Source organism: Rhipicephalus sanguineus, chromosome 11 (genome assembly GCF_013339695.2).
Source record: "Rhipicephalus sanguineus isolate Rsan-2018 chromosome 11, BIME_Rsan_1.4, whole genome shotgun sequence".
Lineage (NCBI taxonomy): Eukaryota > Metazoa > Arthropoda > Arachnida > Ixodida > Ixodidae > Rhipicephalus > Rhipicephalus sanguineus.
Window position 1 is genome coordinate 53440996 of NC_051186.1, and position 14484 is coordinate 53455479.

The 14484-nt window shown below is 46.9% G+C and overlaps 1 protein-coding gene across 1 annotated transcript; it reads left to right on the plus strand.

Annotated features, from left to right (window-relative positions):
• The first annotated feature begins 10 nt into the window (after window positions 1-10).
• Window positions 11-12930, plus strand: LOC119375563 (cell growth regulator with RING finger domain protein 1). Its single transcript, XM_049420496.1, has 6 exons — window positions 11-272; window positions 4430-4499; window positions 4557-4684; window positions 6486-6666; window positions 8815-8935; window positions 11037-12930. Exons 2-6 carry the CDS (start codon window positions 4438-4440, stop codon window positions 11346-11348), a joined length of 804 nt encoding a protein of 267 aa, XP_049276453.1. The 5' UTR covers window positions 11-272; window positions 4430-4437; the 3' UTR covers window positions 11349-12930.
• The last annotated feature ends 1554 nt before the right edge of the window (window positions 12931-14484 follow it).

Sequence of the window (14484 nt, forward strand, 5' to 3'; positions counted from 1 at the left end):
AATCGTTTATTTTCAAGAGGTTGGTGGAAGGCGTTCTGTGACGGCGCTATAATTATGTGGGATATATAATTCGGTGTAATTCTTCTATGATACTGATGCTGCTGTGCTCATACGGCTATTGGTCTGCGGTGCGACTCAAGATGAGCGGGGACACTTCATGACGTGGCAATGCTTTGAGTAATCCGCGTACTCGATCCTAGCAGACGACGGGACGGCCATCAATTATGCGTCAAGTTCTGCTCTGTCTTGGTCAAGAAATACTGGTGTTGCATGTAAGCGTTTTACGGTTATGCCGTACAAGTAACCGCCAATGTACCGTAACCACGGTGACATCTGTAGTTCGTCACAGGTTCACTCGCAGGCGATGCAGATGGCACATGTTGATGATATCCATCACAGCGATGGGAAAGGCGAGTTTCCGGCAGAGAATGCGCTTGCTTAACCGCTCACTACTTGAACGAAACGGAAAGTGGACTTATCCTGCGAGAAGTCGCTAACATCTACTGGCATGAAGGCAGTGACAATGAGCTGTTTTCGTGGATTGAAATTAAGCGGAGAATCGGTGGCGTACAACTACTATTGCCAACGTCTTTATGGTGTGCTGTTTGTAATCAAATCGAATACCGATGGTAGGACAGCGGGTAAAAGCAGGGCACACTTATGCAGGTTGATGAGCCCGCAAGCCCTCTTTAAATACATTTCAGCTGAACAGCAAACGCGTACGAGTACACGCAATCGCTGTGAAATCGTGACACACCAGAAGCAACGTACAGCACACGCAAGTAAATCAAGGCTGTTAGTATGAGAGCTGTTAAGAGGCAAACGCAATGTAAATAACACAAATACTGCTGAAATTCAGACGAGATGCGCGTCGAATCCAAGACAGTAACCACCATTTCTTTGTTGCCTGAGCCGTAATGAAATGTATTCCACTGTAAGTGTGCCGGATCTTTCAGATTTAAAATATTTCTTTGTGTTTAAAGTTTAAAATTTAACGATATAGAAGTAAAACCTGCCCATAATCTTGCCGTGTTGTTTTTAGTGCAAAGTAAGAAACACGAAAAAAAAGGGGGGGGGGGGGGGGAGGACTGGAAGCAGCACATATAGATGCTTGAGATATCTCCTACGCCCGCATCGTCTCACATCGATGGCATTATTTTCAGTACATCTTTAAACAGATGAACGGTCGATGAAATGTGCATTAGCTTCTCAACTTTATTATGTAGTGGTTCGAAAATGAGAATTCATTGTCATACGTTATAGACCCATTGAAGGTACGCTTACAGATCTTGCTCATTTTCTTTCTTTATGTGGTGGGGCTCAATTCGCAACTTTCACGTACCGTGGCGCCGCCGAGCGGTGGCCGCCGGAAGCTCTGTTGAGATTATTGAAATGTTGGACCCGCTGGAGTCAGCGAATGTTGCCACTTGTTTTGTCTCGTTTGGGGTCGTTTTGTGACGGTTTGCGCGGTCTCGATATTAGCTTGACACTTTCGGTTCCTCAATGGGAACGAAAAATAAAAAGAAAAAAGGCAACTGATTTTACTGCGAGCCTCATGCTCACAGCACACAGTGGGAGGCAAAGTAAAAGCCTCCCCTTCAGATTAGCGCCTCGAAAAGCCATGAGTGGTTAAGCGGGTTAAGCTTCGCAAGCAAATAACTAAGGCCCGTGAATGTATGCAGAATCCCATTTTGTGTACGAGTACATACCTGCTACCTCATATCACCTTTCTCGCGCTTCGTTCCTCCGCTCGACACAGTCGCTGTGCAGACAGTACGTACCAGAACTGATTAGGAATGCGTTCCGCCTCTAGAATATGAAAAGTCCGGTTTCAAAGCGTCCATCGCACCATTCCACGTCTGAAGGCTGTGAAGTGCTTCCGTGACCTTCACATCTCCAGCACTTTTTGTTCGGTATTACTTGCTGATGGCGCTGTTTTTTCGTCCCTGTCCCGTACGATGTTACTTATTGAACTTCTCAAACTCCGAAAGCGTAGAATGATAACAGGAACGTCACATCTTAAACGTGAAAATTGTGTCTTGCCGCTGGTTTCATTCGCTGCTTCTCGACCTATTGTGGCATTATTCCGCTGTATTTTTTTCTCTTTTTACCAAGAAAGCACAATAAAATCGTATTTCCGATAATCGCACATGCCTCAAGCAGTTCTTGTGCTTTGGTCTCGAAGGGCAACACTTCTTTTTTTTCGTTTACTTACATTACTTCGTGCTTTGAAGTGAACTGAGCAAGCTACGCGACAGAATGCGATGCTAGCAAAAATGAGATAAAGGACGTCTCCGAGAATGTATCTGATATTACTGAAAGATATTTACTGAGACTCCTACTATCATATTGTGCTAACAACACAGCGGGGGAACGCTACGAGTGTGCTTGCTTTATTTACACTTGTGTGCGTATTTATCTTCGTAATGAGGTTCCAATCATGTACCCGACGTTTCTTTACTTATTAAAGGGACCGACAACCAACTTTTGTGGTACCCGTTTTCTTGAGTGCAATGGGAAGCTTACCGGTCAGAGCTTCTAATCACGGAGTGGTAACGCGGAGAACGCCGTAAAACATTTGTAATCAGAGTTTTTCGATCTGCAGCGATTATGCAGTCTTAATATCACATGCTGCAAACAGTGAGAGGTGAGCGCGATAGCGATTATACGCCAGCAGTGGTGACAAGTTATGCCCTAAGTATGAAAAGGCAATGTTACGTTTGCAAAGCCTGCGGTGCCGCGACTACTGCTTTCTAGCCTATTAAATTATTTTACAATAGTTGTAGCGTTTTTCTGGGGCTTCTTATAGAAGTACTTTGGCCGTACACAGGTCGCTTTATCACATTTTAGTCAAGCCAAGCCAAGCTAAGCCTTCGAAAACGAAACAAGTGGTAGGATACACCAGCAGTGCTGTTCATGAAGTCGTAGCAATCCTCCACAGAACAGTAAGTCGATGGCATTTTGCGAGCAGCAGCGCAAACTCGCGTGCTACTCTTCAAAAGTCCGATACAACGAGAGCAGACGAGAGTCGAGCTACGCGGGAAACGCCGCCGGACGCCGCGCGCATGCGCCGCAGCCTCCGTTTCGCTGGAAGCCACGAAAGCAGCGCCGCATCTCATGCTTTACTTCTTTTACCTTAGAAACAAACGGGAATTGACAATAACATACATATTCAAATTTTCAGCCCTCGTTCTGGTGCGTGTAAAAGCATTAGACTAGGTACAACAAAGTGATTAAGACTGCATACGTCTGGTTCATGGCGCTCGCGCTAGGCTGCGCGACATACCAGTTTTCGTTACTTTTAAACGCGATTTAAAAATATAAATCCTACTCAGATCGCGAAAAGTATTCTGGAATCTGTCACTATAATTCACGGCCTTTTCATTTCTACCAGGATCTAATCACCCGTTCTGGCCAGTTGTCGGTCCCTTTAAAATATGTCACTGCAACCCTGCTCTCACAAAAACATAAATCGGAGTGAAACCGAAGCACAAAGAACTGAACTCTTCGCCAAATGTGTACATTCCTAAACCGTCTGCAGCGGGCCGATAATCTCAACGACCGCCATGTTGGATGTACAGTCACGCCACCTATAGGCCGTGAAAGTTGCGAATAATCTTTCATGTGCCTTTACTGCCATGTGCTGACAGAATTGTATGCTGCCTTTAAAGATTGGGGCACACCCATGTTTTCGAACAATGCCATGCAACATGCAAGCACATAGCTTTCTAGCGAGCACATGTGCTCTGGCAATCTTGCTATTATTAATCAACAAACTCATTTAGTCACTGCAAATGTTGTTGCAAGGAAATGGAAGCTGGTGAAACAACTCCCACTTGACAAGGCATATGTTTGATTGAGCAGCCTTTCCTATCAACGCCTCAAGCTGCCCGTGCTGATTTCCTTTAATTTCTTAACACGACTTCGTTAATGTTATTATTGTCAGAAAGGAGAACCTTTACTGCAGAAAGTTGGACTAGTGTTTATCGAGAATAGTATGAAATGGTTACTAGCATAAAAGGAGATGGGGACGATAAGAACAAATACGGGACTACTCTAGCGTATTCCTGTGGTCTCCTTTTACGATAGTAACCGTAATAACCGTTACATTGAATCTTTATGCTACATTCCCAAGCCTGTGCTCACATCACATAGGCTTTGACATGGGCTAGTTGGTATGGCATCTTTCTTTTGCTGTGCTGCGCGGTTACACCACGACAAAACAGGAAGACTAGTCACACATATGCGCATGTTCTAGAAGTTTGGCGCCCATGTGTGTCTAGTCTTTCCACTTTGTGTTACAGTACTGCAGCAGCAAAAGAATGATGCATATGAAATCACATTTTTCTTCTTCTGTGGACTCTACATTCAACTGCTGTCAACTCGTCTAAATGCAATTATTTTGCACTGTGTTGTATTATGTGTGCAGTGACTACGATGGAGCTGGACTTGCTGGTGGCAGTGTTTGGGTGCGTGGCACTCGTGTTCCTGTTCGTCAGGTATGTTGGGTGAGTGATCGCAACATTAAGGTTAAGTGATGTGTGCGCTGCATGCAGGTACGGCAGAGACATCTTGAGTGGCACTGGCTCGTCGGTGACGTACATCGCCCAACGCAAGGATTTTCGTCCCATGGTCCAAGTGGAGAACCCGTTTGTCTTGGCTTGCAAGGGCACCGAGGACCCAGGTAACGAGTACCTCTGATGAAGGCAGTGTTGTGTGCTTATAGCGCAACTTGTGGAGGCCACGCTAGCTGAGCATCATTTCTGCGATCAAGATGGTTCGGGCTAAACGTATCCCATAAAACGTTACGGGCCTCATAAAACTATAAAATGTTACGGGTATAAAGCACACGGGCCTCCTAAAACTATAGTCGGTGACAACCTAAGAACAAATACAAGCTCCGCCCCAACAACAGCAATGTGCCTGCCATTCATCTGTGCAAGACAGTTGTGCTAGGTGGTTTTCGTTCTAACAGTAAGTACTTTTTCGCTGCTAATGTAAGTACTACGCATATCAAGAATTAAAAGCTCGTTGTCCATATTTAAAACATTACGTTTCGCTTAGCTATGATGTCGTGGAATCTTTGCACAAATTTGGCAGGAAGTTAAGCTTTCAACCGAAAACCAGCTACACTAACATGTCTCTGTATGGAAAAATCACTTACCTGAAATACACAAAAGGTGCTAGACATCTCGGAAATGAGTAAATGCGATTAGATAGGCCGTCTATGCAAATTCTGTCTGGATGGGACAGCGACGACTGTGGGCAGAAGTTACATTTATTCATAGGCTGTAACCGACTTTAGTGCGCATTAGATGGAGACATCTGTCTACATGTACGTCTTCAGAGTGGATAATACTTAGAAGGTGATAGAAGAGAGAGAGAGGATTTAGTTGAACGAATACAAAGATGTCAGTCATAGCTGGTGCAATCTAGTCTTCTATGCAGCATTGGGATATAGGAACGTAAAGGTGTGATTAAGGATCATCGTGAAGAGCTAAGAAACTATAATCTTAAATTTATAATGCGTAATTCTAATGTAATAATCACAATTTATTCCACGCATCAAATGAAAAAGGTGCAAGAATCAGGCCTGCCAAAACCGCACTGGGCTTTACTGGCAGACAAGCAACAAACTGCTATAGTTATGAGAAAAAAAACAGGGAAAACTTATTAAAATGATGATACAAGACGCTGACACAGAAGAAATGGTATTCCATTCTGGAACCAAAGCTGGAAAAAAAAATAAGGACATGCTTTTCTGTCTTTCATTGCTTTTGTGTTCCTGTTCGTAATATTGTTGTTCTAAGACGAATGAACTTGGAAAAAAGTGAGCAGGGCTTCTTGGTAGTGTTTGGACAACACCTTAATTAGGCAGACTCATTCATAAGAGTCAAACTGTACTGCATCATTTGCGCCAGAATCCTTTATGACTACAGGACATTCTTGTCAAAAGACGGACGCCAGAACTAACAAATTTAGCTTAACACAGCAGTACCAAAATATACTGAATCAACTTGTTATTGCATTATTGTCCACGTTGAACGGTTGTTCCACAACATACTACCAGGATTTACTTGCCTCGCAAGTCAATTCAGGAAGTTTTCTAAAAGTTTTGTATTTCAGAGGTCTCCACATGCTTCTCTACCTCCTTCATCTGCAACGTACCTGTGTTCCTCGTCTCGCTGGGTTGAGTTCTATGGAGTTAGTAGTATTTCCTCTGTGGGACAACAATGAGTCTATCCGCGTGTTGATACTTATTACATCGGGGGCGGGGGCGGGGGGGGGGGGCAGAGGCGTCTTCACGAAATTTTGTAGCATGAAATTTTTCCTTAGTTCATGTATATTAGTGTGCGCCCCCTTTTTTTCATCAAGATGAACACATATCAACTAGCCCAAATGTTTGTTTTGCTACAACTACAAAGCAAACTGTTTGTAGCTTCATGCTACAATTTAGTTAGCACCCCCGTATGACTGCCGCACAGGAGGTGTAGTTCTGCAGCTGTGGAGCGAGTGTCCATGCCAGGTGTGGTTCTACTGGGGTCTGAGCTACACAGCTCTGGCAACTTGGCCGCGGCTGGGATGGCCGAGGCTGCGTGAGGCGGCACAAGCGGGCAGTCTCTGGGAGCCTCCCCAAGACTGCGTACACCAGGAAGCCCCCATTAGGTAGGTTTCCATGTGCCTGCTGCGATTGGCCTATTAATTGGTTATTGATTATATGGTTACCATGGATCTACAAATGCTATTAGGTAGGTTTCCATGTACCTGCTGTGATTGGTTATATTATTACCATGGATTTACAAATGTTAATGATAGCACGTCTAAAGTTCTAACCCCTTAACCGTTCTGATGTGTTGATGAGTTTACTCCCTAAAATAGTTATTTTTTTTTAAAGTTGGTATTGAGTTATTCTCTTTTAAAAAGCAAGTTCTTGGCATTGAAAAAAAATTTAAGCATATATGAAGTCAAATTAGCTTGATGAAGTTTACTGTTAATTACTCATGGAAAAAAAGGCTGACTATCTGCTAATAATTATAGTAACTGGAATGAAGACAGTGGACACGGGGTAGTGGATTCCTGCCTGTAAAACACCCCATTTGACAACAAAAAAAGAAAACAATTACAAGAACGCTATTAGAAATTTTGAGCATTCTGAGAACAGTTTCATTGACCTGATGATTTTAATCATTCTGACAACGACGAAAAGCACTTCCATCAAGCAGAAGAGCTACACTCGTCCAAAACGGTTTGGTAACAGTTCGGCAAGAACAAGCTGTGCTAGTCCGAAATGGGGAAGTGGTTAAGGTACCTCGTTATAACCGTTAAACCTCGTTATAATGAACACGGATATAACGAATTATCGGTTATAACGAATTAAATGAAGAATAGTCTTGTCCTAGCTACAGTGTTACAAACTTACAAATAAATGTTTATAACGAATTTTCGGATATAATGAAGTTATTGTTGCGGTAGATGCGACTGTTATAATGAGGTTTGAGTGAACAAAACAAGGGTTCTGCCAGTATTCAGTTTTTCAATTTCAGTAAGTAGCCTAAAGTTTGAATTGAGAATTATTCATGCCATTTAACATGTCACTCTGTGAGCAGGGCATCGTGAAGGTCCACACGTGGACGTGTAGCAAGTATCAGCAGCCTCGTAGCACCGCCTATTAAATAATATTCTACAATCACTCCTATGACTGACGGCTCCCATGTAAGTCAGGAAATTATAATATTTAGGACCCAAAATTTGCTTTCTGTTCACTTTTAGACCATGCCTGTAGTGATTCTGGGGTTAGTATTTTATAGCAATGCGTTATGCTCGATTATATGCTAGTCTCATCGTTCACCACTCGTGGCCGGATGATTTGTTTGATAACATGGGTGGACGGACCATCGCTGTGACCACTGGCCAAGCATAGAAAGCACGAAAAGGCATTAGCATTGGAAAGGGCGTCATGACAAAATACTGGCCCAGCCAGGACGTGTCCGTGTAGTTTCCGAAAACCTGTCGTTCTGAGGAATCTGTTGGGCAATGAGTCACTTGTCGATCGCTAATCAGTGGAGTGTTTATAACAAAGTAATGCACATCAGGTGTAGCGGCTACCTAGCTGAAGACGCTGTGACTAAAGCTGAATCTTGGTAAAAACTACAGTTCTTTAGTGCTCTTGGTAAATAAACAACTCTGGTAAGACAAAAGAAGGTGTTCCTATGTTTTGGCGAAAGGGGTTACTCCGTAAGATTCTGAGAAAGTCCTCGAGGTTAAGGTCTCACCTTTAAGCATTTGTGAGCAGAATCGTACAAGAAATTTGGCCAATAGCGTCATCATCAAGGGCACAGGTGCATAAGCGTGCTCAGGGTTCTCCATGTGCCAAGTTTCACTGCACCCCCCCCACTATTCAAAAGGAAAGCGAGCTCCGCAGTTGATGCAAAAATGAAAATGAAGCGATGACGTGTTTCTCACAAGGGCCCGCCATTGGTCCCCGACTTTCCGGTGTAAAGGTGCGAAGTGAACAGTTCTTTGAATGCAACATCAGGGTTCCTTGGTCACTGTTATCGTCAAAACACATGCGCAGCCATAACCCTGCGCATTAAGATGTGACCTGAAAGGTATGACTGATCAAAGGTTTGGGGCAGAATTGGTGCTCCCAATTAGATGACTAGGGGGCGGCTGCCCCCCTGCCCCCACGTGTGCACGCCTGTGCACAGGTGCATGCGACTGGACAGTGTGGTGCATAAGCCTCACGTTTATATGATTACGTGCTTGACATGTCTCACGCCACGTGCGTTTTTTTATTGGTGTGGACATGTGCAGCCTTGACAGCTGCCAGCGACATGTGTGGCATGGTCAGAGCCCCGCCCTGCCGGCGCGCGAGCCACGGGTGTCACTTGGTGTGCTGTTCGTGCGGCTTTCTGAGGCAGAGCCCATGGAAGTGGTGAGTGCATTTTTTTTAACAGAGGAGCCATTGAAGCTTTCCATTCCACCGTTTTGCGTGACCAGAAAACTAAGCTGCACCTAGTGCGGGCAACGCAATAACTCGGCCGATGCGCGCTCTCTTTGTCCTCTTAGGATTGACTGTAACTCAAGACAGTTTGCTCTTGGCGACGTACACCCGTGAGCAAAAGTATACGGACCACGGAAGAGCGAGCCAAAATCGCTGTCTATGCCATCTAGTCACGAGCCGTCTGCTGTCGAGAGCATTTCTAGTCGCGAAAATCGCAAACTACTGTTAACCATTGGAATAGTTTGACATCTGAGCAAGTGTCCGGTGTCAATGAAAATGTTTTTTTTTTTCAACTCTGTAACCCCCCTGCTGTAATGCCTCGAGGCAAAGTGGGGACATGGAAGAATAAAAAACCGTCTGCTGTCCAGAGCATGCTCTGGACAGCAGACGGTTTGCCACTAGACGGCAAAGGTATACGGACGGCAATGGTCTGCTCATGGGTGTACATTCAAGAAATGAGGATAATTATATAGTATATTTTTCTGTATCGCCTAGCTTTGGCGGATAATTTGGCGGGTAATAAGGCCTGTGGTCAGCACACCCATTGAGGTTGACATGATGGATGTAGGGGTTTCTTCAACACGTGTGCCTTCTGAAAAAAACAGAAGAGAAGCACAGAACAGATAAACGGAAGAGAAAGGAACAGAGATAGAGAAAAAGAGAAGGAAACAGACAGGAAGAGAGAGAGAGCTAGAGGATTTTGCTAAATAAGATCATGCTAATAAAGACCTTTCTAATGAACACCATGCTAATTAAGACTTTCCTAATAATCTAGGTGGGCCACAAGCTTCGTTGTTAGTCCAGCCTTGCACCGCTAGTGCAAGCTGCCCACATTTTTTTTTCCCGTGTGCTTCACCCGTGACCGACTTGTGATGCGAAATATCAACGCGCTGCACTTTTTGACCATGGAACGGGTAGTGCTGGAGCAGTGTTGTCACGCGTGTACTCATCTTTCGTGGTGGGGGTCATGCGTGGATCCAGGGGAGATGTAAATGTCTGGACGTCCTGACCCAGATGTGAATTGTGCGTGCGTGCAGTGCCAGTGTGGCGCCCTACTGTGTACCGGCCGAGATTTCCTTGGATAATATGGACCTTGTGGGCAATTCCTAGCTTTTACTTTTCCCAGTGATGCGTTCCTTATCTCATTCGCCCTTTCAGGGTCGTTTTCATGCTCAGGCGGAGCTCGCCCGCAATCGAAGCGGCACCGCTGCACTGTGAGCGCCTGCCACTACGGACTGGCCGATTGCAATACAAAACTCGCCGCGCCATGCAATCTGAACTGTCTCTTGTTTATTAACAACTACCTTATGACTATGTCGGGTAAAGTGACTTTCAAACAACCTGTATCCGATTTGTAGCATATAATTAATGCACGCGGCTTCTGGGCTGAATGGCGCATTTGAGGCGTTTGTGGTGTTACCTGTGGTATTACTTGTGGTGTTACGGTTATGCGCGAGTCTTCAACAAACACACGGCCGCGAGCTACACGCGTGTGATGATCCAAAAGCGGCCCCCGCCCGCTTCGCTCTTTCCATCGCTAATCTCCGTTCGTCGGCTCATGTCTCTTCCTGGCTGAGTGCTCCTCCTCGCCGTGACGGCGAGGAGGAAGAGCGGCGAGCGCCCGTGCCTGCGAGCAGGCAAACAGGTTCTTTTTGTGGATGACGTGATCAGAAGCGAATGTTGACGTCACGGCCGACACTGGGGATTAACGAAAGGGCCGCAGAGGAGAAAGGATTGTTTCTTGAAATCTGTGTCGCACCCACGGCTCGCAGCGCTGCCACGTTTGGCATGGTTCATCTTGACGGCATTCTGAACTCGATGCGCGCGTTTACTTGAAATGTTAAAAGTATTGGTTTAGGGGCCCTTTAAACAGCTCCGCCTTTGGAAACATGTCGGTTTCGCTCAGAAACGAAATAATAGATGACGTTTCGGTTGCGTTTTTTGTTCCGGTCAAAAATATTGTCTTTTTTTCGCTTTTTGTTTGCGTTCCGTTTCGACACACTGCGATCGAGGGACACCTTGCGCTACCCAGGTGGCCCTCGTCGGCGCCGTGGAGCTCGTGCCCGGCGGGCCTCGGCTGCTGGCCCAGCACGTGAAGCTGTCCGGCGGCCAGAGCTGGCCCCTGCGCACCTTGTTCACGCCGGCCGGTGCTTCCTGCATGGTGTGCCAGGTGGAACCGGCCAGCCTGGCTTTGCTGCCGTGTCGACACGCCGGCCTGTGCGTCGCCTGCTTCTCCCGCGTGCAGACGTGCCCCGTGTGCAGGGCTCGCATCATCTCCTGCTTTCACGTCGACCCCCGGGCACTGGACTCCGCGGAGCGGCCACTCCACGAAGAACAGTCGTAGTCGTGCACATGTATAGTTCCCCCTGACGGCTTACACGGACTACACCACTTCCTGCACTGCAGCTAGCGGCGAGAAGTGACGAAATCAGCAATAGTAATGCGTGCCCAGCAAGTTCACTTGTGCTGTAGGCTCATCCCGCGGGCATGCCACACCCACCCCTCGCGATTAACTTAGTGGAAAAGCTAAGCTTCCCTGCTTACCGGAGACAGCAAGTGCACCCGGATGCGTCTTTTTGAAAAGATATGTGCCGCTGCATGCAGTCCACTTCTCGAGCTTTTTTTTTTTTTTTGTTCATTGTGCATGCGCACTGGAGCAGCACACGTTAAAGAAGACAAAAAAAAACGCAAGCCAGGGTGTCAGAGGCACACGCTCTTGCGATTTCCGATAAGCCCGCAAGGTTGCACCAATTTAATAGATTTAATAGCGCCAGGGGTTACGTCGTGCTGGTTGGAAGAGCCCAGACAGGGCTCGCGCTACAGCTGAGCTTGGTGCGCATGCGCTACCCTTGCCGATCTCGACGCCTGACGCTGCTAGAAGGCGCTGACCGTCGCTCGCGCGTGCAGACCTGCCCCGTGTGCAGGGCTCGCACGCTCTCCTGAATGCTTTCACGTGGACCGCCGGGCGCTAAACTCCACGGAGCGGTGATTCGACGAATATATAGCAGTTGTAGTCGTGTATATTTTGTGTGCAACGGTTACCTGGACATGGCACAGGCTACACTTCAAGTGCAGTGTGCGTGTACGTACTCGCCTGCTTTTACGGGCGTGGCGAAGCGAGCTCCGTACGACGAACTCCACGCTAGGAACTCCATACTATGAACTCTGTACTACGAAGTGCGTACTATGAACGCCGTACTACGAACTCCGTACTTTTACGAACACGTTGAAGCGGCAGCAAGTCTGTGAATGCCTATGTGGAAAATGGGAGTATCTACCCACCTGCTGGCTTCCTCCTCGTGTGAACAACGGTGCCATAGCACAGTGCGCATGTTGGCTATGCTGGCGTTTGAACTTGGGAAAAAAAAAATTTAATGCAGTGAATAAGGACAGAAGGGAGAGGGTGTCACGTTATCTCTATGATAACTGTCTTCTTCTTTTTTTTTTAAATGCGCAAGCATTATGTGGCTAGCTTCACTGAAGACCTGTCAGTTTATCGCAGAAAACCCTAGACAAGATGAGACCATGCCGGAGCTTGAAGCAGACGCGGCTTTGTGTTCTAACAGAAGCGGTCAGGGATACGCAAGCAAGACGCTGAGAGTCACGACGAAGAAACGTTGTACAATGACAAAAAAAGAAAGAAAAAAAAGTATATATTTCGTAGATAGTGCACCGCTGATTGAGCAAAAAAGAAAAAAAAAAGAAACGTACGCTCGCAGGAAAGTAGTGGCTTAGTATATCGGCGTTAAGCCCGGCCCCCTAAAATCAGCGTTGTCCGTGACCGAAAAATCGCGATTGGCATAAATAATATTAAAAATTACACCATCTCCCGCTAAATGGGACCATGAGGCGATGCGAAGCCGGAGCACTTGCGCGATCGCGTTCCGTTGGCTTTCGTTGGGCATGCTACCGACCTCGCGTCGTGGAACGCGAAGAGGAACGCTACGCGCGTCGTGTCTTCCCTCTAGCCTTGCCGTTAATTATCACAGGGCGAGCAGGGAACGCGGTCGTCAGGCGCGTGAGGGGGGGGGGGTAGCGTAAGAGAGGAGAGGGGGAGAGGACGCGCATGCGCTGGCGATCATCGCGGCTTTGCACAGGAGAGGGGCGATGCGAAGCAACGTTTCGGCATGTCGAGCCCGCGTTTCAGAGTGGGAGAGGGGAAGTGGAGAGGAGAGAGACGGGGGAGAAATGCTCGGGGGGTAAAGGCGGAGCCTAGTGACGTCAGCTCGCGAGGAGAAGTCTCCACAAATGCCCCCCACTCACACGGACGAGGCAAACGGAGGGGAAGACCAGTGTTACTAGACTACTCTGGTGGCTTGCACCACCCGTTTGACGAGCTGCAGACGACCATCCAGCTGCAGACTGGACACCCACTGCCGCTCTCTGCAGGAGCAAGTGCAACAATGTGGCCAAACAAGAGCCCGAAATCCCGCCACATCCCCCACCGCATGGGGATCGTTTGTCCTTTCGGGGAAAACGTCCCCGTCTCCTCCGAGGAGGCGCGGGGGGGTCACGCCCACTCGCTAATCCGTGACGTCGCGGTCACGTGATACGCAACCCCCCCGTCTCCCCCAAGCATTCCTCCTCCGTCTGAATACCCCTTAATTAGCGATAGGTTGACGGTCCGCGCACGCGGTTGATAGCGCTGCAATACGGTAGTGCATGAGCGCAGTCACGTGGGGAGAGAGAATTAAACTTTATTTTCTGACCAGGCGCGCGTTCTCTTCGCCCAGAGGTGGGTGGCTTCCTTATTCCAGGTAGCCATGGCTTGCAGCTTATGCCAGACATGCAGAGCCCTGTCCACCAGTCGGAGCTGGTCCTCAGGGTTTAGTGACGTCAGCAACGCCTCCCACTGGTCTTCCGGATTTTCTTGGATGCTCTGTTCATCTATGGGCGGAATACTTGGCTTTATTTCTTATTTCGTGAATTTTCTTTCAGCTCCAAAAAATATAATATAATAATAATTGTTGGGCTTTTACATCCCAAAATCACGATAGTATTATGAAAGACGCCGTGGTGGAGGGCTCCGGCAATCTCGAACACCTGGGGTTCTTTCAATGTGCACATAAATCTAAACACACTGGCCTCTAGCATTTAGCCTCCATCGAAATGCGGCCGCCGCGGCTGGGATTTAATTCCGCGGCATGCGGGTCAGCAGCCAAGCACCGTAACCACTATAGACTACCGTGGTGGGTACCGCAAAAAATCATACGCAACATGTAAGTTGCCACATAAAAATTGCATCGGTCCTTTTGGAATGCCTTCTAAAACTTGGAGAAATGCACTTATTCCTAAAGTGAATATTAAAAATTTTGCACACTTGATCTTAGTTAATTAACTAAAGTACAATATAGGAAATACCCTAACGAGTGCTACATGACGGTAAACTATCTGTCGTTGGTTTGATTAAGTTGCGGTTAACCACTTTTTAATTTGTTTTTAAATCCTTCGTTCTTGTTATGTGAAACACCTAATGTACA